Source organism: Simochromis diagramma, unplaced genomic scaffold (assembly GCF_900408965.1).
Source record: "Simochromis diagramma unplaced genomic scaffold, fSimDia1.1 OVJJ01000822.1, whole genome shotgun sequence".
In the NCBI taxonomy this organism is placed as follows: Eukaryota; Metazoa; Chordata; class Actinopteri; order Cichliformes; family Cichlidae; genus Simochromis; species Simochromis diagramma.
Window position 1 is genome coordinate 2,319,342 of NW_024387520.1, and position 26,512 is coordinate 2,345,853.

Sequence of the window (26,512 nt, forward strand, 5' to 3'; positions counted from 1 at the left end):
AGATTGAGCAGTAAAAGAGAAAGTGGGTTACCATCAGAAAGTGATATACTAAAAAATAAATTACTAACTAAACTTGTTGAAAGGAAAGTGTTCAAAGACATTCCAGACTTTTAACAATTTCCCGTATATAAATAGGGTAGTCAAGTATCATATATGTCAGTCAGTAATGACTCAAGAAAGTTACCTGAAAAAAGTCCAAACATTTGCTTTGAAGGGTTTGGTAAATCCTTTTCTGTCTATGTAGGATCTCTGAGCTCTGTGTGGTGTTCTTGGTTAGCTGATATCATAAATGAGCCATTTACTTGAATTAAACTGAGAAATTACATTGACAAAAATCCTCGGGTACCTTTTAAATGTACAGTAACTGATGCTGTTCTTTCTAAATGAAGTTTCTCCCTTTCCACCACACCCTTAGTCACCCTAAGCTGTGACATGTGTTGTTTGTAAGTGGTGGAGATTTTAGTTGCCATACTTTCTCATACATGTTTTCTTTTTAATAAAACAATCGCTTCTGCTACTAACACAGCATTTTTTTTAAACTATGCCAATTTAATGCTTCTAACTTTGTTGATGGCCAGAATATTTGTAATATGATGATAGTCAGGTGAGATCTAAATTTTAACATATTTTATTTATTGTGTAATTAGAAGTTGTAAATATCAACTTCTTGTTTCCACAGGGTTTTTTTGGGGGGGGGGGGGGGGGGGCTGCTGGTCTTTGGTTTGCTCCTATACACAACATCACAGAGTCAACAACAACAAAGGTTACTAAAATAAAATAAAAAACAACTGTTAACATTTATTTGTTTTCTACTGTGATATCATTCATATTAATATCACCATGTTTCAGTGAGCCTGCTGTGACTGTGCACCTAACACAAGTCCACAGCTCTGGAGACACCGCTGAGAGCTGAGTGAACATTAAATGCATTCACACTCTGTATAGATGGAAGTATGCAAATTTTCAGACGATGTTTGCAGCACTGCATCCCAGCCTGACCGCAAAGATTTATCATGTGTGTTTCGATAAATAAATATTTGTTAACAGGAAGAGTTACCCTCCAGTGAATTTGAAGATAACTTTATATTAATGTCACTTCCATCCCTTTTTCCTAGGGCGAGAAGCAGGGTACACCCTGGACAGGTCGCCAGTCTGTTACAGGGCTAACACATTCACACTCACATTAGAATCACTACCCTAACGTGCATGTTTCTGGATTTTGGGGAGGAACCCACGCAGACACGGGGAAAACACGCACAGCCGACACTGAAACTCTCCACCCTGGACCTTCTTGCTAGAAGGTGGATGGTGCCAGCACACAGCACCACCTGCTGCCCCTGCTGAACTTAGATCTAAATTGATGCTTAACGAAACTGTGAGATTTGCTGCTGCCAGCAGAGGGCGTGCTCGTGCCACTTTTCGTGCTCGCTTGAATCCAGTGGCGCACTGAATGGCACGGCTGTAAAGAGGCAGGGCTGGGAGGCAGAGACACACGACACAGGTCTGCTCGGCAGAGGAGGAGGACTCAGTTCATAGCCAGCCTGCGGTGGAAATAAACGCTGCGTGTCCTACTCTAAACCGCAGTTTTGTATCGGTGGCGAGTCGCGTTGAAGAAACAGAAAGGCGCACTGTAAAGACTGCAGCAGCCGCTCAGACGGGAATATTTCCACAAGACTGCGCAGAAGAAGAAGACGATTACTGTGAGTTTGATGCGTCACACCAAAGATTCGTACAGACGAGAACAAAATGACAGTAGCCACCGACACAGATGTTCACCCAACATCTTTTACAACCTTGTGGACCTTGTGTCTCACAGCGTCAGTTCTCAGGTGTTGTCACGACAGGTGAACAACTGCAGGTGTGCGAGTCAGCCAGCTGCTCCGTTTGTAGTCTGATAAAGAGGTGGAGGTGTCATTTCTCGGAATAACTCAGTTTAAAAAAAAAAAAAAAAAGATATGTTCTTCCGAAAGAGTCATAATTTTAGATCTTCTTAACATATTCATGTTAAGTTCACGTGTGACATCAGGTGAATTCCATCCTTCACTCTGAGTGTAAATCTTGTTGATTTTATTTAGATGAGTGCTGCTCTACAGTTCTGTCTTCCTTTATATATATTTTATAGCCGTTTTCTATTAAATGAAGTTTCCCCCCCTCATGTATCTGCACATGTGAGCCTGGGCTTGCACATTTACAGAGAAACAGACAGTTTGATGGGAAATGAGGCAAGCATAGTTGGAAGTTGTGCAACTGAGGATGGAGCAAGGAAAGTGTGGTTCAAAATGTGATGACAGTTAATGGGTGAAGTGATCTTTTTAACTTCCTGTGTGTGTTTTGAGAGCCTGGTGAACTACAATTAGATTTCCACATTTCATGGCCTGGCACGTGGATACACTTCTCAGGAACCTTTCCTGCATTTGACATGCAAAACACCAAATTTCTCTCTGTACGTGCTGGCCCGAGCCTCAGCATCTGTCACGCTCTCACTGCTCTTTCTACAGCGAGGTGCTACATTTCTCTGTTGGTATTTGGCAGCCGAGCTCCTCACAGACAGCCCCTTTCATCCCGATGCGCCTCCACACCAAAGGCCTGAGCTGCGACCACTGTGAAACAGTTTTAAGAGTCCAAAAGAAGAAGAGCCACAACCTGTAGGCTGCTTTAGATACTGTTTAGTTGCGGCTCAGCTAACGAGTTTCTTTTTTACGTGATATATGATTGACTTCACTGAGTTTTGCTTTGTTGCTGTGAATAATCACATGGGAAACATAAGAGTGCAGTTTTCTCTCGGTTATGAGGAGCAGTTGATGATAAATTCCTCCTTTTGGAAATGCTTCTGGTGTTATTCACGTTGTGGTTCATAAAGCAACAAATGCTGCTCAAATATCTTCTCATTGGTCCTTGAGATATTGCAAAAATTAGACGCTAATTTGAATAATCAGTCAAATCTGACTAGCTCCAAGCCGGCCTATACTACAAAGACAAAGCATCTATATATAAATGTGTAATCTCTTCATTAACTTCCTGTTCCTGCTTCATTTGACTGGGAGACAGGTGGGGTTTGTCCAGGCTGACCAGCTTGCCGCAGGATTTTTGACAGGAAAATGGCTCATGCAAATCCCCTGCTCTCTCCTTGGGAGTAACACCTGTGCTCCTGTCCTGTGCTGCCTGCTGCCTCTGCACTGAAAAGAGTGAGAAGCATTCGTGCATTACATAATGTTTTCCATTTGAGTGGCAGCAGAAGTGCCTCAGCACCGCGAAGCCCAAACTGTCAACACAAATCATATTTGATGATTCTGGGACTTTCTGCAGTTTTGTGTCTTTCCCTGGAGTTTTACCGGATTCTTTCTTACTTCAGTAATTAAACAGAGGTACTTGTTTGCAGAGGGGCCTCACAGGGCGCTCATACAGCTTTTTTCTCAAATATATGAGCACCCTGTGTAAAAAGGTAGCACAATTACCAGCTGTAGGGTTTTTAAGTTCAGTCTTGTGATTTATGGGTCAAAGAGCACTCTGTGTACTGTGATCGTACTGTACCATGGGATTCGAGTAGTGATAGGACCAAAATAACAGGCATATGAGACTCATTAAGACAGTTACATAAGTCAGTGGTCTGAACATTAGCTCGCAGCGCTCTCATTCCTGATAATGGTTTGAGTGACCAGTGTGCCACACAGGGGTGTGGCACACTGGTCACATTCAACATGTTCAGATTAGAGAAAAAAAAAAGTCTCACTGTGTTGTGAAAATGAAATCTGGTACCTGGTAATGTTTGTGTGTGTTCAGTGCGACCTCTCCTCCCACTACAGCCATTCTAGCTCTTCTCTCTGAGGATCCTCCCTCACTATTGTCTGCAGTCTGTATTGAAGCTGTCTAACATGCTGCGCTCCAGTTGCAACGAGCTGAAAGCATAACGGGAGTGTTTGCTTTCTTTCTGGAGTTTGTCATCTTGGGTTATCCGACACCATGTCAGCCTTTTCTTGCTTCTGCTCAATGCTCCGCTGTAGCGAAATCTAAGCTAATTCCTGCTTTGTTGCTTGTGAAGTACTGAAGTAAGTGTAGTGAAGAGCGGTATTCTGCCCTTCAGCTCCTCATGGGGTTAAAACTGCTTTGTAGTTTTTCTAGTACAGTAGGTCAGCGGCATTTCTGCTTGGAAACTTATTTACTTTTTTTTATTGGTTGGTCTTTTTGGTTAATCAATTACTAAATTAACAATTGAATACACTGGGTCAAAGTGACCAAATACCAGAGCTGAAGTATCTTTAGTATAGTCTGGCTGTACATGTTTGAGGCAGATAATGGTATCATTTGAGAGTCTAAATATCCGACATGCACCAAGTTTCCAGGTTTAAAAAGTCTCCTTGGTTGTGAAGTTAACACGGACAGAGAAAATGAGCTAAATGGTATCCATCTGTAATACAGATGACGGTGAATAAAACAATGTATGTCCTTCAAACAAGCCAGTCAGACACACTCGAGTCATATTTGGAGGTTTAGGCTCCATACGTCTGTCCAGCATGACCTCCTGAGCAGAGTGTGGGCTCGCCCTCTCTTTCTGTTCTGTTTTATTGTCCTCATTCACTGGCCAGGCTCCACTCGTGTCAGCACATACCACATAGGCCTGCTACTGACGGCCACCAGCGGCAGTGAGAACATTAAATCTAGAGTCTCTTATTTATTTTTGTGCCACACCCTTTAAACTTTGTGAGTTATAAGCAAAGAGGTAATCATCTCCCCAGGTGACTTGTTAGATACAGGAACTAAGAAAGAGGAAAAACCGCAAAGAGAATATGCGATAGGAACAGAAAAGTTCAAATTTATTAAATATGTTCAGGTTTGTCTGGCAGACCACAGCATCAAAAGTGTTTAGTTTAGTTTTTCTCTTCTCATACAAAGTGAAATAAGTCAAACTGATAGTTAAAGGGACACATCATCAATTGTACCATCTGATCATTTATTTTAGGCATGGAGCCCTAAAAAAAGGCGTCTGTAGATCTCTTCAGTTGCATTTCATGACAGTTCAGCTACATTCACATGTTGTTTGCCGAATGGAAAGAAAACCTCACAATATTCAAAGCGTTAATGTGTTATCTCCAGATCGTCACCCTCATCCTTATTGCTCTTTTAGTTAAACCACTTAAATAGCCTTGAATTAGCTTCTCTTGTGCAACCCTCCATTTAAATTGATCGAAGTGTTGGATCTTATTTGGATATAAATGTGATGCATGTATTTATTTAAAGCATGTTAGTGTTTTTTGCTGTTTCCCCACTAAGTCAGTGGTTTGAAGTTCAGCGTGTTGTAATTATTGCTTGAAGAACGATGAAAAGATGCTGCTGAGTGGCAGCCGTTCTAGTGATGAAAAGCCAGGATGTCACAGCTTCTGCGACCAACTCAAACTTACTACAAACTTAAAATGACTTTCTAACCTCATACTTATAAATACAGAGACAATCTTTAAAAGAACGTCAGCGATCATCGCCGCGATGGTGTCTTCATGTACTTTGCAGCAGATGCAGAACTTCCCGGTATTATCGTTTTGATCTTAATGACCTCCAAACGGGAATTCCCATCTCTGTGGGCGAGCGGCACGTCAGCACCAGCTTTTGAAAGAGTGGAAAAAAAGGAGACCCGCAGACATAATTGGCTCGTAGTTCTTCTACACTGCATAACCATTAGTGGTTGTGTTGGCCGGTTGGAGACTGCTGGCAGAGCGATCCGTTGGCAGCATCGCAGGAATTCCGATTATTTGGAGGTTGTGATGTTTTGTTGTTGTTGTTTTGGGCCGGCTGAGTCCCCTGCGGCCCCCTCCCACTCTCATGCCCTGATAATGACGAGGTTTGCGGAGGCCCACTTGGGGGACACTAGAGCGCCAGAGCGAGATGGCAGGAAGTAGAAATGAGGTGAGAGAATGGAGACGGTCGTCAAAGTATAAATCTTCTATTTTTTTTTTTAATTCATTCATTTATTAATTTTTTTTAGTAACCTGTGACTTCAGGTCAATAAAGGCCTGGCCATATACTCCCCTTTTAATCATGTGATAGTCTACTTCAGAGAAGTACATCATTTATGGATTCTCAGAAGTAGAGCATTATGTTTGTGATATGCATAGGTAATAAAACGCCTTCTCTCGGCTTAAAGGGAAATATGAGGACCTTTGGACTACAGTGCAGGCTTTAATCAATCAATCAATCTTTATTTATAAAGCACTTTCATTACAAAACAAACAATTAGCACAAAGTTCTACTAGTAAAAAGCAGCCCACCCCACCTCCAATCACTGCCCACACTCTCATAACATAAAACTCCCTTAGAGCAACGTTTAGTAAAACTGACATGGGCAAGTCCGTCTCCTATTGTTTCTGTTCCATATGGTAACGATATCCATGGGCCTTGACGTTGGGAGCAGAAGCAGAGGCTCGTTGTGGTTAGTTATCACTGGTAGTTAAGCATAATAAGCCTGCTGTAGTACGTTCTGTACAGCCGTGCTGTACTGTACCGTCCCATCGGAGCAGCGTCTCTGCTTCTGTGTCTTTAAAGAACATTGTCTCTGTTTTCTGTCCATTAACTCATCTCTATGTTTCTCCCCACCTCCCCCATGCCCTCAGCCGAATCATGTGACACACTGGACACAGAGGGTGACCTCCTCCTCACAGCTTCTCATGCAGAGTGGAGCTAGAACGAGACGCTCTCTGAATTACAAATAGACCGAATCTTCTCCCTGGGTTTCCTCTTGCTCAAGTTATCTTATATAATGAAATGGAGACATTTTTTGTGACTTTATTACCACAGATTTATCTCTTCTCTTAAGAAAAGGGGGTTTACATAGAATAAAACTTGATATAACTTCCGACTACACGTTTACAAGACAGCTTTTCAGAATCTCTGCCTCTCGCTGTCCTCCATCTTTTGTCATACGTCCCTCGCCCCGTGTAGCTTGTTTCTTCTGTTCATGTTGCATTTCAAAGGTCAGGCCACTCTGTAGGTGTAATCCCACCCGCCTTCTTTTCTGCTTTATTTCTTGTCATCAAAAGGTCAAACACCATGCTAATATGCAATACCACAGAATAAAATGTAGGTTTAGAGATGAACGCATGGTCAGGGGAACATCACTGTGCCCACATGCACACTGCCGAGCTCACTGAAACATGTTTTTTTAGGATTCAGAAGGATGCCGTGTTCAGTACACGCTGTACGCTCCGTCTTGTGTGATTGATGGTAGCTGCTTTCAGTGAAGGGAGCTCCCATTTTTTACACTTGTGTCAGGGCTCTCCTTGCAGCATGAAGATGTTAAAACAGATCGGTGTTTGTTATTTTGTAATCCAAACAAGCTCTTCTGGTAACTTTATCAGTGTAAACCTCATGAATAGACCTCAGTGTTTACTTTCCATCAACATCTAATACATTATGCACATGTTTACTATAGACTGTATCTAAAAGATGGCCATAGCCACTATGGCTTTCCTCGTTGGGTAGTGGAGTGCTGTTTTTAAAACGCCAGCACATTTTATCAATCAGTCCTGGTTGTTTTGAACCCCAGGTGACCATGTTTTAACAGGAGACTGCAGTGCTCAGTTATCAGCTAATGTTAGCAAGTTCCACCTATAGACTGTATTGTGGTGCATCACACAGCCATCAATACCTGTACTTGCAAATTAGTGTAAAGACATCGAAAACATTTTTAAAAAGAGTAAAAAAATTGGAGAACCCACTCTCTGATGTGCTGTTAATATAAATAACAGCACATTAAGCCATATTAGTTTCAGATATTCACCTTGAAAATGCTCCAAAAGGCACCAACACCACAAACTCTGGAGATCCAGGTCAGTATTGTCACAGTTTTTTTTTGTACCAGCTGATTATTTTAAGATGGAAGTTTAATTTCAATCGACTTGTTTTCAGAGATGGTGGCTTTCAGCCTGGAGGTTGCCCCTTCATGGTAACATACAGGCTTAATATCAGTAATTAACCGAAATATTTTCTTTCAGCTTGACCTGTGTCTTTTCATTTAGCCACGCTTTTTGGCCACTTTTGCCATCAAAAGTCACGTAGCCTACCTGTATCTTACTCCAGCCTGTCGGCCATCTTTGTGGGCTGCCGTTTTAGTCTGATTTCATCATGTAGCCTTCCTGCTGCACACATACGCAAACACTTGGAAAGCTCTGCAGTGCTGCATAGTGCCTGGTGTTCAGGGACAAACACTACTCTGAAGCAGCATCACAGCTTTTACGTCTGAGCAAAGATGAAAAGAAACATACCTCCAGAGCACGTCGTAAAATATGGAACACAACGTGCCAAAAACAGGTCAAAATGATACCTGGCTTCTTTTATAATGGCTTCTTCTGTTGTGTGTGTGTGTGTGTGTGTGTGTGTGTGTGTGTGTGTGTGTGTGTGTGTGTGTGTGTGTGTGTGTGTGTGTGTGTGTGTGTGTGTGTGTGTGTGTGTGTGTGTGTGTGCGCATTGGACCAGAAAACCTATATGTATCTATACATGCTAAACTGTAGTTCTTCCTTACTGTTATGGTCTTTGTCTGCCTTACTGTATCAAGATGGGGGAAACAAAGTCCTTAGGTAATCACACTGACACACCAAAAGAGCACTGGTATCAAAAGTATAATGATCACTGCCCCACATGACAGATGCATACAGACAATGAGCCTTTTCTCTGTGTATTTATTGGGAATATTGAGTATATATTTTTTGAATGCCCTACATCCCGAGTTTCTGTGAAGGATGAGAGCATTTAAGTTGATGAAGCTGATCCCCTTCAGGCTGACTAAGCTGGCTCCCCGTGCATCTTCTTGATTGTATCCACCCAAATCCAGATCTCGGTGCTTATCTAACATCTGAGTTGTGGGATTGCATGGGTCATGAAAGCCCAGCAGCCCAGTCCTTGAAGCTCAGCATTGCTGCTCTGCTATTGATTTTCCATTATGTCTCCAATCTGCAGCAGTAATCCAATAGTATCCGGGGACTGAAGCAGAGCAGAGCAAAAGGAACCCATATGTGATATCTCTGGAGATGGAGACTGTGGGAGCCTTGTTGACTGAATACCTCACAGCCTTGAAGTCATAGTCAGATGGTTTTGAAAAAGATTGTGATCCAGATTGTCCTAATTTTAGCCTAGCTATTCTACTGAAGGGCACTGGTAGATATAGATCATTTTGAAGAGAGTATAATTTCCGTAGCATGGTTAATGATGTGTTGATTGATCTGCCTGACCACTGCCTTTATTATTATTATTATTACTACTGGTTTGCCCGCTGGGATCATTGAGGGAATATTAGCACAGCTACTTTGAGTTTTTGACAGCTTAGATTTATTCAATCTGCATAATCATCATACCAGACAGCCCACGTCTGCTCTCTGCAACATATTTTCCTTTCAAGGACTGCCTTGGCTGCAGAGTGGCTATTTGACTTCCACAGGGGCAGAATGGCAGCCTTGGCAATAACCCCGAAGCCGCGGAGGAGATACGGCATGAGAGCCAGTGTTTGATCTGCACTCAAGTGTGTTTGTTTGAAGGGTGGTAGAGTTTCTGACAAGGCTGTAGGGACGAGTGGGAATGGAGTTGTTTACGTCCGGTGAGGCTCAGGGAGAGATGAGAGGTAAATGCAAAGTTTTAGAAAGAAAAAAACAAAACAAAAAAAGCTTCACGAGAAGCGAAGGACACGGTGCTCGAAAAGTAACGTTTCATAATGAAGTTGTGGTAAGTCAGGGAGAAAGTTTAATGTTTTACTAAATGGTTTTAATGTCTGCATTTAGTTTATCAAGTTGTTGAAAGCTGATCCTGGAATGACATTTCCTGCATTGCTTAGGAATTTTCTTCAGGTCATTGCAAAGTCTTATCGTAACATAAACTATCTTTGACCTTACTTGCTTTTTCACAAAGGCATAGAAATATCAACTCTCTATGCACACGCCTGTGTGAGTTTTCCATTCAGACTCAGGCTTTCACGTACTAAGTTTCCTTTTTATTGACCCGTTGGATCACTTTCCCCATTTGGTTCTCGCCCAAGACCACAAATATCCACATCCACTGTCTACCAGAGGCATTGATTTAACAAAGCTGCGTTTTTGTGTTAGCGAGGTCGTCTAATGTAATTGTGAAACACGAGGTATTGTGTTACACGTGTACAGTGTACTCTTGTTTTCCTCATTAGAGTCCTGTGTGAGTGGCATTTACCATGGGATGGGAGTGTTTGACAGCGGTGAGACGCTCCTGATTAGGATCCTCCGTCCACTTTTACCGACCATCTGTCTGCCTCTCTTTTGTTGAGAGGTGAACAAGAGACCTGCTGTTGTTCACTGCAGCTGCGGGCCTCTCGTGGATTGTTCTCGAAGCAGTCTGTTAGAGTACCAGCTGGGTTGTGGGGTCAGGTGAGGGAGAGGCGGCTGGAGCGCGAGAGAGAGCGAAAGAGAGATCCGCACAATTCATTTTGACATTGACACTCAGGCCGGTGCTGAGCTGAGAGCCAGACAGGCCTGCCTACGGGCTTATTAACATTCCTCAGGCTCAGGGCACATAGTGTAAAGGCTCAGGTGGATCAACACCTCGTTACACTGACTGACGAGGCTCGAGATCAATAACAGGATTTTATGACAGACATGAGCTTTACAAAAAACAGGAGCTCGCACAAAAAAACATATTGGGTTTGTTGTGTGAGCGAATGTGCTCGTGTCCTTTTCGTAAGGAAGGAAATTGTTTTTAAGGTGATATAAAAGCTATGAATGATTCACAGAGGCAGAATAAGACCGAGTAAGCCTCTAGCCAGGATGGTCTCTGTGGTCTGTGCTATTGTCTCTTATGTGTTTATAGCAACAGAGAAGCTGGTGTGCAGATTAGGAGCCAGTCTGGAGATAAGAGCTGAGTGTCTGCTACACTCTCAATATCTGAATCTCTGCGTGTGAGCGTATTTTCATCCAAGTGCACCTCACTCCATTTGGAGACTATTTCCAACAAAGGTGCAACATATTGCGAGGATTTTACTTTGCAAGAACCAAACACAAACAAGACTTTTTCAATTAGTGTTCCACTGCATGGCGATGATGTGATGATGATGTGATGATGATGTGACAGCTGGTCACAAAACAGGTGACTGCAGGGCATGAGGGCAGCAAGACATTGTGCGATACTCAAAGCTCCAGTAACAGCAGGCGCATTTATATGCAGGTGATGTGGTGACTGCAGCCTTGCGAGAGCTTGTCAAAGTCCAACTTTTGCAAGTGCTCTTACTCCTCACTTCTTCTCAGCGTGTCCTGAGGCAACATTTAAATGACTTACGCCACTCTGTCTCATTTTCTCTGGGAGTGTTAGTGGAGAAAAACAGACACATTTTAAGGAGGAGTGGAAAATTCATGGAGAGCATACGTAGAAACAAGACAGACTGGTGCTTTGTGGCTCGGGGAGGACTTGGATGAGCTGTAAGCCGGGCAGTGACACGCTGTGCACCTCCACTCCTTTATGAGGTGTTGTTCTGCACGTACAAAGTCTTGAATATGGAGGCAGTATGAAAACAGAGAAGCCGGCGATTAGATTAAAGTGTAACAAGATTTCTGTATCTGCACGCTGTGATTTGTGAGGTGTTGAAGTGACAGGCAGGAAAGGACTGTTTCTCCAACACGGCACTCGAGCAGAACTCTGATGTTTATTACAAAACACAGATGTACATCTCATGAGTCAGGAGTGACTATCAGAGTTAAAGTGCCTTTTTTATCAGGTGGAGATTAGCAGAATCAGCAAGATTCACTTACTTTAATGCAATGTCAGTGCCTTTTTAAAAATATTTTATAGTAACTTACTGGGCACCCGTTCTCTTACAGAAGGTCCTGTGACAACTCCTGATGATTGCTCAGCCTGACAATCAAGAGCTGCTGCCCTGATTGCTGCTCGTCAGGCACAGCTTTTCATTAAGCAAGGTATGCTTTTGACTGCTCAGTAAATTTCAGAGCGATACGACAATTGACAAGAATTACGGTGTTATAGTTTGTTGCCTGAATGACTTTGTGTCCCTTTTAGATGTCTACGGCCACAGAAAATGGGACAGGAGGGAATCGGAGCTCAGAGAAAACCTACAAGAAGGTAAAAGAGTGTGTTTGGTAACATTTTCATGCTATGATGAATATGAGCACGATCCCTTAACATTTACTTGGAAATGCTGCTGTTTAGAGTCAGCTTTTGCTTCTGAGCCACTCGAGTCCCTTAACTCCTTCTGCAGCACATTATGTCGTGACCCTCCCACAGCCAGCTGCCAGCAGTCAGTCAAGTGCTGGGTACATTTGTTTTCTTTCTTGTACTGTAGACGTCACTCCTTATGGAAACATCTCTCTCTTTTCTTTTTTTTAAGATTCACCCATAATGCATTTCTTTATACTAGCTACCTCTCTTCAGGTTTGGGGAAATATGTTTTAGAGGTGTCATGCAATAAAAACACAAACTGGATTTGTGTCCAAGTCTGCAAGTGCAGTTGGATGTGTTTGTGTGGAAATTCTCATATTTCAAATCAAATCAAAGGGTAAACAAGGGAGCAAGTGTGCCACGGCTAGACTAATGTGATATTTTCTTTTCGAATTTCCCATCCAGACCACATCCTCGGCGTTAAAGGGAGCCATTCAGCTCGGTATTGGCTATACAGTGGGAAACCTCACCTCCAAGCCTGACAGAGATGTTCTTATGCAAGACTTCTATGTGGTGGAGAGTGTCTTTCTGCCCAGGTCAGTGATCCCACACGCACATCCACAGTGTTACATTCACAGAAACACTCTCTCAGCATATGTGTTTTTGTGCGTTGAAGGTTTGCGTCCTTGTCGCGTAAGCTCAAGGTTATTTATCTGCAGGACTTGGTGAATAGGAGAGCTGCTTCGTAAAAACAGACTGTGTGTAGGTTGGCTGTGAATGAAGTGAATGAATGGAAAGCGAGTGAAGGGCACGCTTCGCCTGGACGGCCTCCGCAAATATTATATGTCTGGATCTCGAATGAAAAACATTAACAACTGTTATTAATCCCGCTCGGTGGAAACTACATGCGTTCGAAATCCACTCCAAAGAAAATGTGGTACCACCTCAAACTGCCAGCGTCATCATTTATCAACAGTTTTGCTAGTCTAAGTCATGACGCAGGGATAAAACTATTCTAGTGGATTATCTTGCCAAGAACTGTGGAATCAGCTTACTGTGTGCCTCTTAACTGCCACAGAGCAAAACGTACGGCGGCGCGCCGCTGAGCTATCTTCAAAATTACATCATCAGCTCAAAGAAATGCTTTATATAATCTAAAGCAGGATGAGGAATTCATCGAAAGTGTTGCCTTATGTCCACACATATGGTTTATTAACACACAGCTGATGCTGCGGCACATACTTTATCAGTTTTTGTTTTCTTTTAGAGCTGTAGAGGAACTACAAAAACAAATTAAATCAGGAGCAGCTGAGCAAAAGATGTCTATTAGTTGCTGTTTGTCCATCCCAGTGTAAATACATCCCAGGTCATTCAATGTTGTGTTTAACCCTTAGACGTCAGGAGGAGAATTACAGTCCTATCAGGATGTACTTTGTGGTTTACCTTAGAGATGCTGCACCAGGATATGCAAACTGGGCATGGTTTATGCAAACCTCCTTCTGGCACGCACACCAGTCCTGCTCCTCAGCAACAGCCAAACAAAGCTCTTGTTGTGTTTGACTGATAAAGGCCCTGATGACTTTCAAGACTTTGATGAAAACTCCACGTCGCTCGCTGAGACTCTGAAGCGCAAAATGACGAGCGACAATTGGTTTAAAATGAGGCTTGTTTCATCCAGCCCAAGTTTGAATTAAAATGAAAGTGGTGGCAGTCTCCAGGGCCACCTTTTTCACAGGGGGAGAAAGAATCTAGGCCATGTTGTTAGGAAGAAAATAAAATTACACAAGACAGAACAAACAGAGTGTAATGAGTGAGGGGAGAAAATGAATGTCTTACATCTTTATTCTGACATAACCGTTTCCTATTTTATTCTTTCTGCTTTCCCTCAGCATTTATCTTCTGTTCTGTAATAGCACACAAACCCTTCTCTTTCCTCCCACCGCAGGACTACCCTGAACAAGTGACTAAACGATGGAAACGGAGATGTCGCTTTGACTCCCACACGCTTAATTTTCAGTTTGTCTCACACCTTTCCGCAGACTCACGCAGACACGGGGAGGGAGATGAATCCCTGATTAGACTGAAATTTTTCCGGGCGCTTGTGTTGCTTAATGGTTTTTTTTCTTTTAAGTAGACTCTCAATCAGTGGCAAATGATTCCCGTTGTCCTCGCGCACTAAACAAACCATTCAAATGCCATTGTTGTGTGATCACAGATATAGTGTTACACCTGCGCCTTGCCTCCGTGTCACTGATTATAGCACACACAGGGAACAACAAAAGGGCCTCTCTACCCAGAGCAGCTTCCAAGTAACCAGATTTAGAGGTGCCCTGGGAAACAAAACCTTTATTAACCTATTTCTGCAACTACAAAACTGATTCCAATGAAAGTTTAGTTTTAAAAAAAGACTCGACGGCTGACTCACGCTACCCTTATCCAATGTGCTTACAGGATTATGGGTTAGGTTAGTTAGAAACAGGGTCAGCCTTTGTCAAAGCCTGTCTGGAAACGTCTCCCACTCCACGCTTGGCAAAAAACAAAAAAAAAACATGCAGGTTATTGTGTCTCATTTTGTTTGGTTTTAAACCTTTTATTTGAGCCATTTTCTCCCCATTTGAGCTGAAGTGCATGTTTTTTATTTGGTATTGTTCGATCCAGTAATTAGAGCCATCTTCAGTCTCCAGGCGAAGAACTCTATACAGACCTATCTCTGTTAGCACAATGCTGGTGAATCTGGGTTCCCATAGAGGACTTACTGAAGCCTGTTCAAGCAGGAATGGAAGAAAATACAAGGGCCCACTGATAAAATTACCCAGAGTCAATAGCGTAGATACCAGGCACAAAGATTAGGTGCTGGTGTTCATTTCCCCCCGGTAGTGCCAGTTTTCCAGGGGGCGCGAGAATGCATCTGTGTTACTGACACTAACATGTTTCCTTTTGTAATGTTAAAGCTTCTTTTTTAAATTTCATGTCAGTTAGTGTTGAAAGATGTATCTAATATACCCGTTTGTGTGTTTGTCTCATCTTGTCTTGGTCAAATATTACCAGTGAGGGAAGCAACCTGACTCCAGCACATCACTATCCTGACTTCCGCTTCAAGACGTACGCCCCGCTGGCCTTCCGCTACTTCAGAGATCTGTTCGGCATCAAGCCAGATGACTACCTGGTAAGACTAAAACCTGGCAGACCTTGCAGGTCATTATTTGTGTTCATGCTCATAATCCAGACCTCAGCTCAGTCTGGATCACCACCTCATTTGTATGGAGCCATGCCGCAGGAAGCAAATCTAGTGCACTCTCATTTCTCAGCACAGCAACTGAAATTAACCTGCTGGTCCTATTCAAGGGGGTAAAAAAAGGTCATTTTAAGTTTTTGCTTTCAAGACTTAAAGGAAAAAAAAAGGAGATTTAAGAAAATATGCCGAGTCACTTCCTGTCACTGACTGCCTGCCCAGTATTTCCCTGCACATAACCCGCATAAACTCACACTGCTGTTTATGAGATTAATCAGAGATAATTTTTATAAATTAGTGAGATCTATGACATTGGATTTTGATTTTTTTTACCTGTTCCAGCCTCGATGCAAAGCTCAGCTAACTGCTTGCTATAACTTCACATTCAACGTAAGGTGTTACAGGGGCATAAATGCTGAAATCGCATCATTTTAAGGCTGTTGCTAGGCGGTTGCCAGTCTACGTAATGACGTAGATGCATTTTTAAGATGTTCTACATGCCAAGTTTGATTTGTCATCTACCTGGTTGTGTAGGAAGAGTGGGCAGCCAAAGAAACAAACACACAGGCTGAGATTTCCTGTGTTACAGCGAGATTCACCTGGTTCTTACATGCAAACGTCACAAACTGACATAGATAATCAGCTGTAAGTCTGATAAAGAAGAGAGAATTCCTCGTTATTTTTGTCTGTCGGGAATTTCTTTCCACCAACTAAATGCTGACTAATGTAGAATCCAATAGGTTCAGTAATGCTGCAGTCCCCAGGAGGGTGAAGTCAAGGCAAAACATTGGGGTGGTGGAGATACTGGAGCTAATAATGACAGAGCATGTGCCCTCATTAGCACAGCTGTAATCCTCACACATGCAGTGATTTCCCAGCAGACTCACAGGCACACATTTTGACATTTAGACAGGAGCATTTTGTGTGATTCATGTTTTTGTTTTTGCTCGTTTGCACGTGTTTTTGTCTGTGAAAATATTCCCTGGCTGAAGTCTTTGGTGTTCATTTCAAACGTTTGACAGCACTAATTTAATGCTAAATTGATACTCTACCTTTATATAAATAAAATTAGATTTCAAAAAGGTGTGATTTCCTCTGACCTTTATCCTGCTGTGGCGGCATCTTCCTGCGTTCCTTATGCCTCGAAGTCTTTCCTAAACCCATCAGGCTACATTGTTCCTTTTGATGGCCAGATTCTTTTCTGCATAAATGAGAGACAAAAAGCTCCAGAAGAGAGTCGGAGATTAAAAAGTTATTTCAAGGCCGAAGAGGGTTGATGGCGTAAAGGCCCGCCAGCGTTGAGGAGTAGTGCTAATGACTGATGTCCTTGAGGTGATGATGAATTCATTCAGGCGGAGGCCACACTGCGGTGTCTAATTAAGAGAGAATGTGGACACGCATACACAGCCAGCCTCAGTGCAAATGCAATAAAGTGTGGATGTGTTTGTGCCGGTAACGCAACGTGACTGTGGATGGTCATCAAGTGGAAGAGTCTCTGGAGAGGGAGAGTGGATGCCTCCAGTGTTTCTCTCTTTTGAAAATGTGGCTCTCATAATGCACTGATTGATATCTAACGCTTCTCTACAGTCTTGCGGGTTCTTGTATGTAGATGGGCACTGCGGGACGGAGGCTCTCGTTTCTTAGCAGGAAGATTCACATGTCCGTGGGCGCCTATAAAGTTTGACAAACAGATAAACAGTAGACTGATGTGAAGCAGAGCTGGCATTAATGGAACAATAAAACAAATGTAGACAGGGTTCTGCTTTCTCCGATAAGCATGTGAACAACTGTAGACTTTGGGGCTGATTTTTCATTACAAAAGCGGCCCTCCAATTTTGTGGCACCAGCCGAGGGACCTCTGTTTCCTGCTCTGCTGCGTGCAAAGCTATACCATAAAGAGTTGATTTGTGAATTTGATGTATTAGATATGAAATGTTTATGGCTCTCTTCCTCAGTACTCCCTGGTAAACGAGCCTCTGATTGAGCTGGTCAACCCCGGGGCCAGCGGCTCTCTCTTCTACCTGACCAGCGACGATGAGTTCATCATTAAAACCGTTCAGCACAAGGAGGCCAAGTTTCTCCAGAGACTGCTACCTGGATACTACATGGTGAGAAGTTTAATGTTACTTCATTACAGTTCGTGATGGCATGTGAAAATTCTTGCTGATTGGTGTCTAAAACCCGCTCGGTGTTAAATGAGTGATTACTCATGAGATGCTTCAGAGGCAAAAATGAGATGGAGTGAAAATGCCCTTTAGCTCCTGCACTAGGAGCCTGAATACCAATTCAACTTGACTGAGGACAGTGGTAGTTGCATAGATAAAAGTCCAAAATTTGATCAGTTAATTTTGTTATTCATGTTTTGTTTTTTTTTATTGCATCCACATTCTGCTTGACATCAGTGAAGCATGGAGTGTACATGGTGCCAAGTTTTCCACATATGGAGTTTAAACCATACGCAGTCTTCCCCTTCCAGTTAGTCCTCTTCTGCAGCAATTCGCCACTTCTATTCACCGCTTGCTATTTTTAGATATATCCTTTCATAGAAGTGCTGTTCTGACCACTTAAACTTGTGCTCCAGTAGTGTGTTTTAGATCTGATCCACTGTGTCAAAACGGGAACCCTTCACTTGAATGTTTTCTTTTTGGAGAAGAAGGTAAAGTCGCAGGGAACCATATCTGGCAAGAATTGAAGGTGTTGAGCCAAGACTTTGTTAATGTGGGGGAAAAAAATACACTCACAAAATTTTTGAGTTATCTATTGAATGTTTTCCCTCAGCAGTCTAACTTTGGGAGACAGTTTGGACAACTCCTTGAATGTTATAGCAAAATCGAAAAGCACGCTCACTGGGCACTATGTGCCATTCCACTGAAAACTGCTGTGCTCTGAGCCGTAACAGAAGACTCGGCACTCTTCTTGGCATGAAAATCAGATCTGTCTGACACAGAAGTTTGCTCTTTGCACAAGTTTAAAGTCCTCTGCAAAGGTCTATTTTTTATTTCTTTTAAATCAGCGGAGCTACAGATTTTTTTTATAGTAGTAGAAATACTAAACAGATGGTCCACAATTTATAGCTCTATCTACAAACACTAACAGAGCTCCTTATCTGGGGTAGGTACGTCACAGTTATCTGCAATATAATTCTGACCATGCACAAATTAGTTACCAAACTGCTTCCTTTTATCCCACACATTAATATATCTTTTAAAAAAATGCACCCAGTCTACAAAACTCAATGTCGTTGCGACCCCTGTGCTTTCTCTAAATTCACAGAACTTGAACCAGAATCCACGCACTTTGCTTCCCAAGTTTTACGGCCTGTACTGCATCCAGTCTGGAGGCATCAACATCCGATTGGTGGTGATGAACAATGTGTTGCCTCGCTCTGTCAAAATGCACTACAAATACGACCTGAAGGGATCCACCTATAAGAGACGAGCGTCCAGGAAAGAGAGAGAGAAGGCCTGTCCGACCTACAAAGACTTGGACTTTCAAGACATGCACGAGGAGGGGCTTTACTTTGACGCCGAGACGTACAACAACCTCATGAAGACTCTGCAGCGAGACTGTCGGGTAGGTAGTTTTATGGATGTTCTTCTCACAGACTGGCTTTGAAATGGCAGTCGTATCATAACAGGAAGCTCTCTATTATTCCCTACAACAAATAAGGAAGTCTAGGATGATCTCATTTTGGTTTCATAGCACGGAGCTTTCCTGGTGAAATCCTTTCAAGCTGGAAATCTTAGTCTAGTGAGAAAATGTATCTTTTTAAAGGGTTGGTATGTATTCTAACACCAGCAACATGCATCCTTGTAACTTAATCACATCATATACTGCTTTGGGATAATAAGTGCGTATCCTAGATGGGACGAAATGTTTTGAAAAGAGAATTTTCCTTGTCTTTGCCACAGAGGGAAAGACAATGTGTTCAGCTAAACTTTCAGTTTGCCTCGGGTCTCTGTTCTTGTTTCCTTGCACGGCTATGTTTCACTACGTGACAGCTCTCCAAACACTGAATGTGATTAAGGCATGATCCTGGTAGCGTGAGACTCAGAGCCCTGTCCAAAGATAGTCTTCCAATCTAAAGGCTCACATTCTTCTCTGTATTAATGCAGACACCGTGAAATTGTTCAACTGAAGGAGGATAGTTTGAGCTTAATAAGAGACGTGAGCTGTGCTCTGGCGATTCACCAAATTTTAAAAAAAAAGGAAACGTTGTGCTGCAAACACATAAACTTCATCCTTTCATATCCCTTTGTCTGTCTGCATTACATTAGTTTGGAAGAATTGTTGCTGGTCATGGAGCCTGATGGATCGTGTACAGTAAATTTTCAGATTTGTGGGCCATAGCTGTGATTAAATAAGAAGCCTCTAGGTTTTAAAAAGCAAAAGACACAAAACTTAAGTGGTACTGATGTCTGCACCCTCTGTTCCCCTCCCAAGGCAACAATTCAGGCGTTGTGCACCATAAACTCATAAAACAAATGGCTGTATATTAAGCTTTTTTACATTAGAGCTTTCTGAAATGTTGAATTAAGACCCTAATAAAGCACTAAGCATACATAACCTTTGGCTCATTGTCGGTTACAGCAGAAGTTTCCATTTGGAAAATACCCTTTCTAAACACAGAGAGGTGGCATATTTGTGAAGCTATTTATACACCATGATCAAACACTAGATAATCAGGTTAGAGCAGACCTGGGCATCGGACAGCCTCTAGTTAGTTGTGCTTTTATTTTAAAGTCACCTTTGGGGGTTTGTTGTTTGTTTTTTTTAGAATCTATATATGTACATGTGTGCAAGCAAATGGAAGAAAGAGAAACACTTATGTGAGATATGATACGATATGAAAATGTCAGCTCATACTAAAAATAAAATAAAAAGACAGTTTCAGGGTGTAGAGTTTTTTTAACAAGACATGTATGTAAGTATGTATTCACTGAGGTCAGAGGTAAGACTGTGTGCTTTGCTTGTGGAGAGCTCATTTGTGTGTTTGAGGAGTACAATTTGAATCGCCATTCTGAGACTAAACACACAGAGATGATTTTGAGTGTTTCTCTTTGGCTCTGGATGAGGGCTGTGTCAATCCCACCCAGTGACAATTACACAGGCCAGTTACTTATTCTTTTAGGTAAATCCCAAGTATATTACAGAGGAGCTGGCAGGAACGACCTTAGTGAAAGGGACTGTAACAGAGAGTGGTTTGTTCACTGATAACTGGCAGACGTTATGTCCAAATCTGACAAATTTCAGATTTGGACACTTTAAAAATGATTAAAGGCAGATTTAGACAGAAGTAACCGAACTGAACCCAGAACTGAAATTTGTATGTTAGCATTGTACGATACAGCAGGAGGTCTTGTGTAACTTGGTGCTAAAAATTAACCATGTTCATAACTAATAGAGTTAATTGGGGCGAGAACGCTGAACTGTTTTTTTGCACTTTTGAAGCAGCATGAAACTAAATATGGTGACATAGGCTACCACACAGCTGTCAGGTGGCTCAGCCTGGGGAAAGAGTATGGGACCTCAGAGCAGAAAGTCAAGAGCATTATGAGAAGAAAGGCACAGACTTTCCAGAGCTCTCAGATGCAGAATAGAAGGCAGATCTTACATTTGCTGTTGCTGTGACTGTCCTTCACATTTCAACTTTAGACACTGAATCTGATGATTTTAATGCACTTATTTAAGACCAAAGCCAGCTAGTTTTACTCCACTGGAAAAAAAAAAGAAATAAAAAAAACACAGATTAATTCATTTACCTACAAGCAAGATGGCAACAGTATTTTGTATAAAGCTAAAAGTCTTGTGCAAAAATATGCGCATACAGTTCACAGTTGTTTTGGGGAATGTTGAGTAAATGGTGATTAAATGTTGACGTTTTTACTGCGTCACATTTTCATCGTCTAACTGTAATGACGACTCTTTCTAGTAGCACTTTATAAAGAGAGAAAATTAATAAGTAAAATTGAGTTGGGCTTTTTAGTGTGTCCCTTCACAACAGCCCCAGTTTGTCATGTGGTCTCTTGGGAAAGTTAATTGCCCACTTATGGTTTTAAGGGCCATTTCACAGTGTGCAGAAAATCTAGACCTCAGTTGTTGTGTTTGGAAAAAAAAAATGTTAACAGGCTGCTGTATTTAACCTGGAAATAGACCTGGATGTTACAGCAAGTGTTGATGGGTACATCAGATGAGTTCAGGGAACAGCAAAAGAAAGACTTCCTGGCAAAGTTCCTGCTGAGTCGTGCCAACCTGCCAGACCTGGCAACCTCGTGAGGCTCCATATAGCTAACAACTTAATGACTTCCCTTACACCAAACTTCGGGTAAATGATTCAGGGTTGTTTTTTTGTTTTTTTTGGAAGAAGAGGAAACAAACATGATGTTTTTATTGAAAGAATTAAAGCTAATGAATAGTGGGATGCTGTGTGTTTAAATCGGCCTATTATGTAACACAATCTGTGTCCTCTAATTTCTGTATACTCAGAAAACAAGTAATGACATGGGTAGTTCTGTTTTACAGAAAATCTTTTGCTGCATTAGTTTGTAGATTTTTGTTCCTCTTTAGGGGAAATTGATTCGTCTTACAGGATTGCTGCATAAACAGGTGTGATCACCTCTTGCTTTCCCTCCTTTTAATTAAACATTATCTCGAGTTTTGCGGTAAATCTGGGTCTTGTGATGTTGACTTACAGTCAGGCTACCATAAACTCAGAGCCTTATGTAATCTCCTCAGGTTAGAGTGTTTCTCATTATCATTAACCAGTGTGTTGACTTTCTCAAAGTTCTGTTTTCTTAAGCACACTGACACCGACATCCTCCCTTCTGGCTAATTCAGTGATTTCTTAATGTTTAACCTGGCAGTGCACGCAAGCAGTTCACAAGCTCAAAGTACAACAGAGATGCACTGGCTGTCTGTGTGTGTATAAAATTAATGTATATAGTTTATAAAACCTATATGGTGTATGCAAGTTGGACTGTTTTGCAGCAGCTGTTACAGAGACTGTGCTGTATAGTTTATTGTCATGGCTTCCTGCGTTTGCCTCCTAAGCGGGAAGCAAAGTGCCCTCTAAGCAGAATCTCTGTCCATTTCCATGAGTAAGCAGCTAACCCCGTCACCGCAGGAGAGGCTGCGGACCAGAACGCAGAGTAAGGGTCGGCAGAAGCTAAGCAACAGGGGGCATAGGGGGCTTTGGAGGGAACGAGGAAGTGGAAGAAAGAGTTGTCCTTTAATAGCTATGATAAAAAAAGTAATGTTCAGCTGTTTTTCCAGAGCCTGCAGGGAATGTGGGAATGTGGAAAGTCAGAGTTTAGTTAAAAGAAGAAATGGTGTTTGAGCAATGCTTGTGACATTTCAGAAATAACCGATACTCACGGTTACACAGGACACTTCTGGAGAAATGTGCTCTCTTCTTAAGTCTCTCCTCTCCATTACTCTCCAGCTCCCCTGATACTCCCCCAAATGCCAAAACAACACGAGGCATTAATAATTCATGCTGAACTCTACTCTACAGAGAGAGTGAGACAGAGAGGGTTTATTGTAGAGTGTGTGTGCATCTACCAGTCTGACTCTGGGTGTGTGTGTGTGTTAGGGGTGAAGAGCATTGCTGTCACATTACAGTGACTGTGCAGTGAGGCAAACATAATGACTGTGATGCTGAAGATGAAATCAAGCTGTTAGGAGACTTTTCTTCACAACACATGCTTGGCTGTCAACACTTTGTCATCTTGTGGGCAACTCAGGCCAAAAAAGCATTAAGAAATATACACTTTTGGCCACTTTATTAGATACACTTGCTAGTACTGGTTTGGCCCCCTGTATGCCTTCAGAAGTGCCATAGAATAGCATAGATTCACAAAGGTGCTGGAAACATTTCTTGGGCATTTTGGTCCATATTGACATGATAGCATCACACAGTTGCCGCTCGCTGGATATTTTTTCTCTTTCTGACCATTCACTGTGAGCCCTATAGATGGTTGTGCAGGCAAATCCCAGCAGATCAGCAGTTTCTGGAAAAACTCTGCCCAGCCTGTCTGGCACCAGCAACCATGTCAAGTTCAAAGTCACTTAATCGCCTTTCTTCGCCATTCTGATGCTCACTTTGAACTTTAGCTTGTCGTCTCCGCCATGTCTCAGCTCCTGAAAGCACTGAGTCGCAGGAATCTAATTGGCTGATTAGATATGTTTGTTAACAAGAAGATAAACAGGTGTACCTAATAAAGCGGGTGCAAGTGCATTTTAAAATGCAAGCTTTTGAATTTCAGACACCAACAAGGACAGAAATGGAAAGATTTAGTGCAATGCAGGCATGAACATGTGATAGATGGACTGTAATGGGAGTAATTTTGAATTATAATGACCGCTGTGTGGAAATACAGGGTAAAAAAAAATAGAAGTTTTTCTTTTTTCTATTAACAGGTGAATTAAATGTGATTTGATTGTCTGTAATTATTCTGGTTAGACATTGATTCCCTTCTGGCTGTCGACTGGTTGATTAATGTGATTAAAGTGTTTTGGGGCACAGAGAGCAAATTTCATCTATTTTCTCTTTATTCTTAGCCATTAAATTAACCATTGTATAGAAAATAATGTTGTTTGTGGAATTAACAGGTCAGTGGAAAATAGGAAAAATACAGCAGAGTGTGGTAGACAAGTGAAAACAAATATTACAGCGAGGGAAGCTCAGTTGATCACTCGGGTCCATTTCAAGAGAAGTCAGGAAGTGTGTTGCTCTTGCAGCCGTTTTGTCAGCAGTCATTGAAGCCACTCGTTGCGTGGCGTCGTGACGTCATGGAGAGCAGTACGAATATGAAAACATTACGCCCTACTTTACACCCCTGTGGGACTTTTCTTTTTAAAGTTTCAGATCACAATGTGTTATGTTTGAGTCATTCTCATCCTCTGTGCTTTAAGAAGAATGTCAAATAAAGTAAGCGTACAAAGAATGGAGAACAAGGGTAAAGTTGAATTAGATTTCTTTCTAATCAAGGCCATTTTCTGAATCAAGCCCTTTTTTCAGTTTTTATTGTGTCATTTCATACCGTTTTTTTACCCATTGAAGAAAAGATCTTAAATTACCAACACTGACAGTGTGTTGCAGGATTTGAGTTGTGGCTTTTGTGGCCTCCTCAGGTGGCGGGTTGGTGTTTGTTCCTTTCTGCCCCATCATGACTTCTGTGACAAACCAAGCGTTCTTGAACTGGACTCGTAGTCGGTGTATACTTGGAAAAAGTGCTTCAGCTTGCTCAATGAATAGACTAGGCTGTCTTACTAAGGAACACATGTATTTGTGTATTATTGGTGTATTAGTGCAAAGTCGGGCGGCTCTACTGGCTCAGAGCTGAATGGGTGGAGGAGCGCTTTAGGCTAGACGATGATGAGAAACATCGAATTTTGTTGAGGATTAAGCTATGCTATGACAAAGCTGGCGTCTCCCGGGAGCTTTAGTGCAGTATTATTATTACTTTCACTATGAGACAAGAACGGTTGTGTTTGAAAGCAGGAACTAAAGACTGTACCGGTATGCCCCTCAGAATAAGTCAGATTAAAAAATCCAAGGAGAAATTTTGCATAAATAACACACAAACGTGGGTGTTCTCTGTCTGCTGTGATGCTTTGATTGTCCGTCGGGGAAAACTGGGGCCCGGATGCTCGGTCGTGGCTTTCTGTAGGCAGCGTGATGTGTATGGCTCTATTCAAAATGGTTGCTGTTTGAATAGGCTGGGGGAGTTTGAGCGAGGGGATGCAAATAGTTGATATGAAAAAAAAAGAGGGGTGGGGGGTGATCGGTGAAAAGGCCCTGTGTTTGTTTTGAGTCACTCATTAAGTCTGCTTGCAGTTGTGTGCATGAGTGTGTGCCGCTTTGACTTTAAATATCAGCAAATGCTAACTTGATTTACAATGAACACTAATAAAACCTCTGACTTTGCTTCGAGGATTTCTTATCTATAGATAACTTCATTTTTCTCTGGATTCTGGGCCATGACTGTCTTTGATTATGTCAGGTTTTTTCTGCAGTAAATATAGAAATCTTTGTGGGAATGCATAGTGTTAAAAGCATTTATCTGGTTTATTCACTCATGTTTAGACAGCCTGTTTCATCTGATTTTTCATCCCATATAAACACATTAAAGCTGTCGAGGGAAGCGCGATTTATGACTCGAAAGCTCAACTGGCATTGTTTTGACCTTAAACGAAGGCAGAGTTCAGCGGTAGGTGTGGCGTAGCTGCAAGCTCGATCCCATCAGAAGTTGTGTGTCATTTTTATTCTGCCGACTGTATTTGCAAAAGCAAATGGCTTCAAGCTAAGAATATTAAACAGTTACCATAGCTTGTCTTATTTTTCTTGGTTGTTTGTTTCAGTCTGGGTCATAAAGTAAGCCTCAGTACACGGCAGTGACCTCAATCCCATTCCCAGAACAAGCTCCCACCTCACTTTCTGCCCCTTTTCCTGCCACAGGGTGGCTTTTCTTGAGCACTGGGTTCCCATAAAGTCAGAGGGTTTATGGGAAGCTTGGTAAAAGGCTCCTCAGACGGGTCGGTGTGTAACACTTGGCTCTCTGTGGTGAAACACCTTGTTTATTTGGCTCTGAACAGGTTTCAGCAGAGATTTCCTGTTGCTGGCTTTCTGGTCTTTCATCACCCGACACACTTTTGACTGAGCTGAGTGATGAAAGTGTTTTAGGAAGGAAACAACTCCCTCCTCGTGAGAGTCTAGTAGAAAACTTTTCAAAGTTTTGAGAGGTGGGAGATTGAATCATGTAACGATATCCAGATTGTGATATTGAGTGAACTCTTTTTATTTGTAATTTGCAATAGGTGCTTGAGAGTTTCAAGATCATGGACTACAGTCTTCTGCTGGGCGTGCACGTCCTGGACCACAGAGAGGGGGGCGAGCAGGGTCAGGCAGGGGGTGATGGGAGGAGACCCGTGGCTCAGAGGGTGCTTTACTCCACCGCCATGGAGTCCATTCAAGGAGACGGCAAGGCTGCTGAAGCCCTCACCACTGATGACACGTGAGTTTATTCAGCCTGGGCGGGCGAAGCACACACATGCACACGCACACCTCCTCTGTTTGTCTCCTGATGTCCACTTTTTCCCTCGCAGACGTTACACAACCTTCCACAGAACGCTCGAACACACAGTCGGGCTCTCGCATAACCATAGCTACAA

General features: G+C 42.3%; 1 protein-coding gene across 2 annotated transcripts in view; it reads left to right on the top strand.

Moving 5' to 3' along the window:
• The first annotated feature begins 1,447 nt into the window (after positions 1 to 1,447).
• Positions 1,448 to 26,512, top strand: part of pip5k1bb (phosphatidylinositol-4-phosphate 5-kinase, type I, beta b) — a 32,263-nt gene continuing 7,198 nt past the window's right edge. Inside the window, exons 1-8 of one of the 2 annotated variants that reach the window (XM_040019040.1) lie at positions 1,448 to 1,700; positions 11,814 to 11,909; positions 12,010 to 12,072; positions 12,574 to 12,704; positions 15,157 to 15,274; positions 17,296 to 17,448; positions 18,614 to 18,913; positions 26,159 to 26,355. In XM_040019040.1, coding sequence (XP_039874974.1) covers positions 12,010 to 12,072; positions 12,574 to 12,704; positions 15,157 to 15,274; positions 17,296 to 17,448; positions 18,614 to 18,913; positions 26,159 to 26,355 — 962 coding nt within the window. In that variant the 5' untranslated portion in view covers positions 1,448 to 1,700; positions 11,814 to 11,909. The remainder of the gene's footprint in view (positions 1,701 to 11,813; positions 11,910 to 12,009; positions 12,073 to 12,573; positions 12,705 to 15,156; positions 15,275 to 17,295; positions 17,449 to 18,613; positions 18,914 to 26,158; positions 26,356 to 26,512) is intronic. The other variant, XM_040019041.1, reaches the window with a different exon arrangement.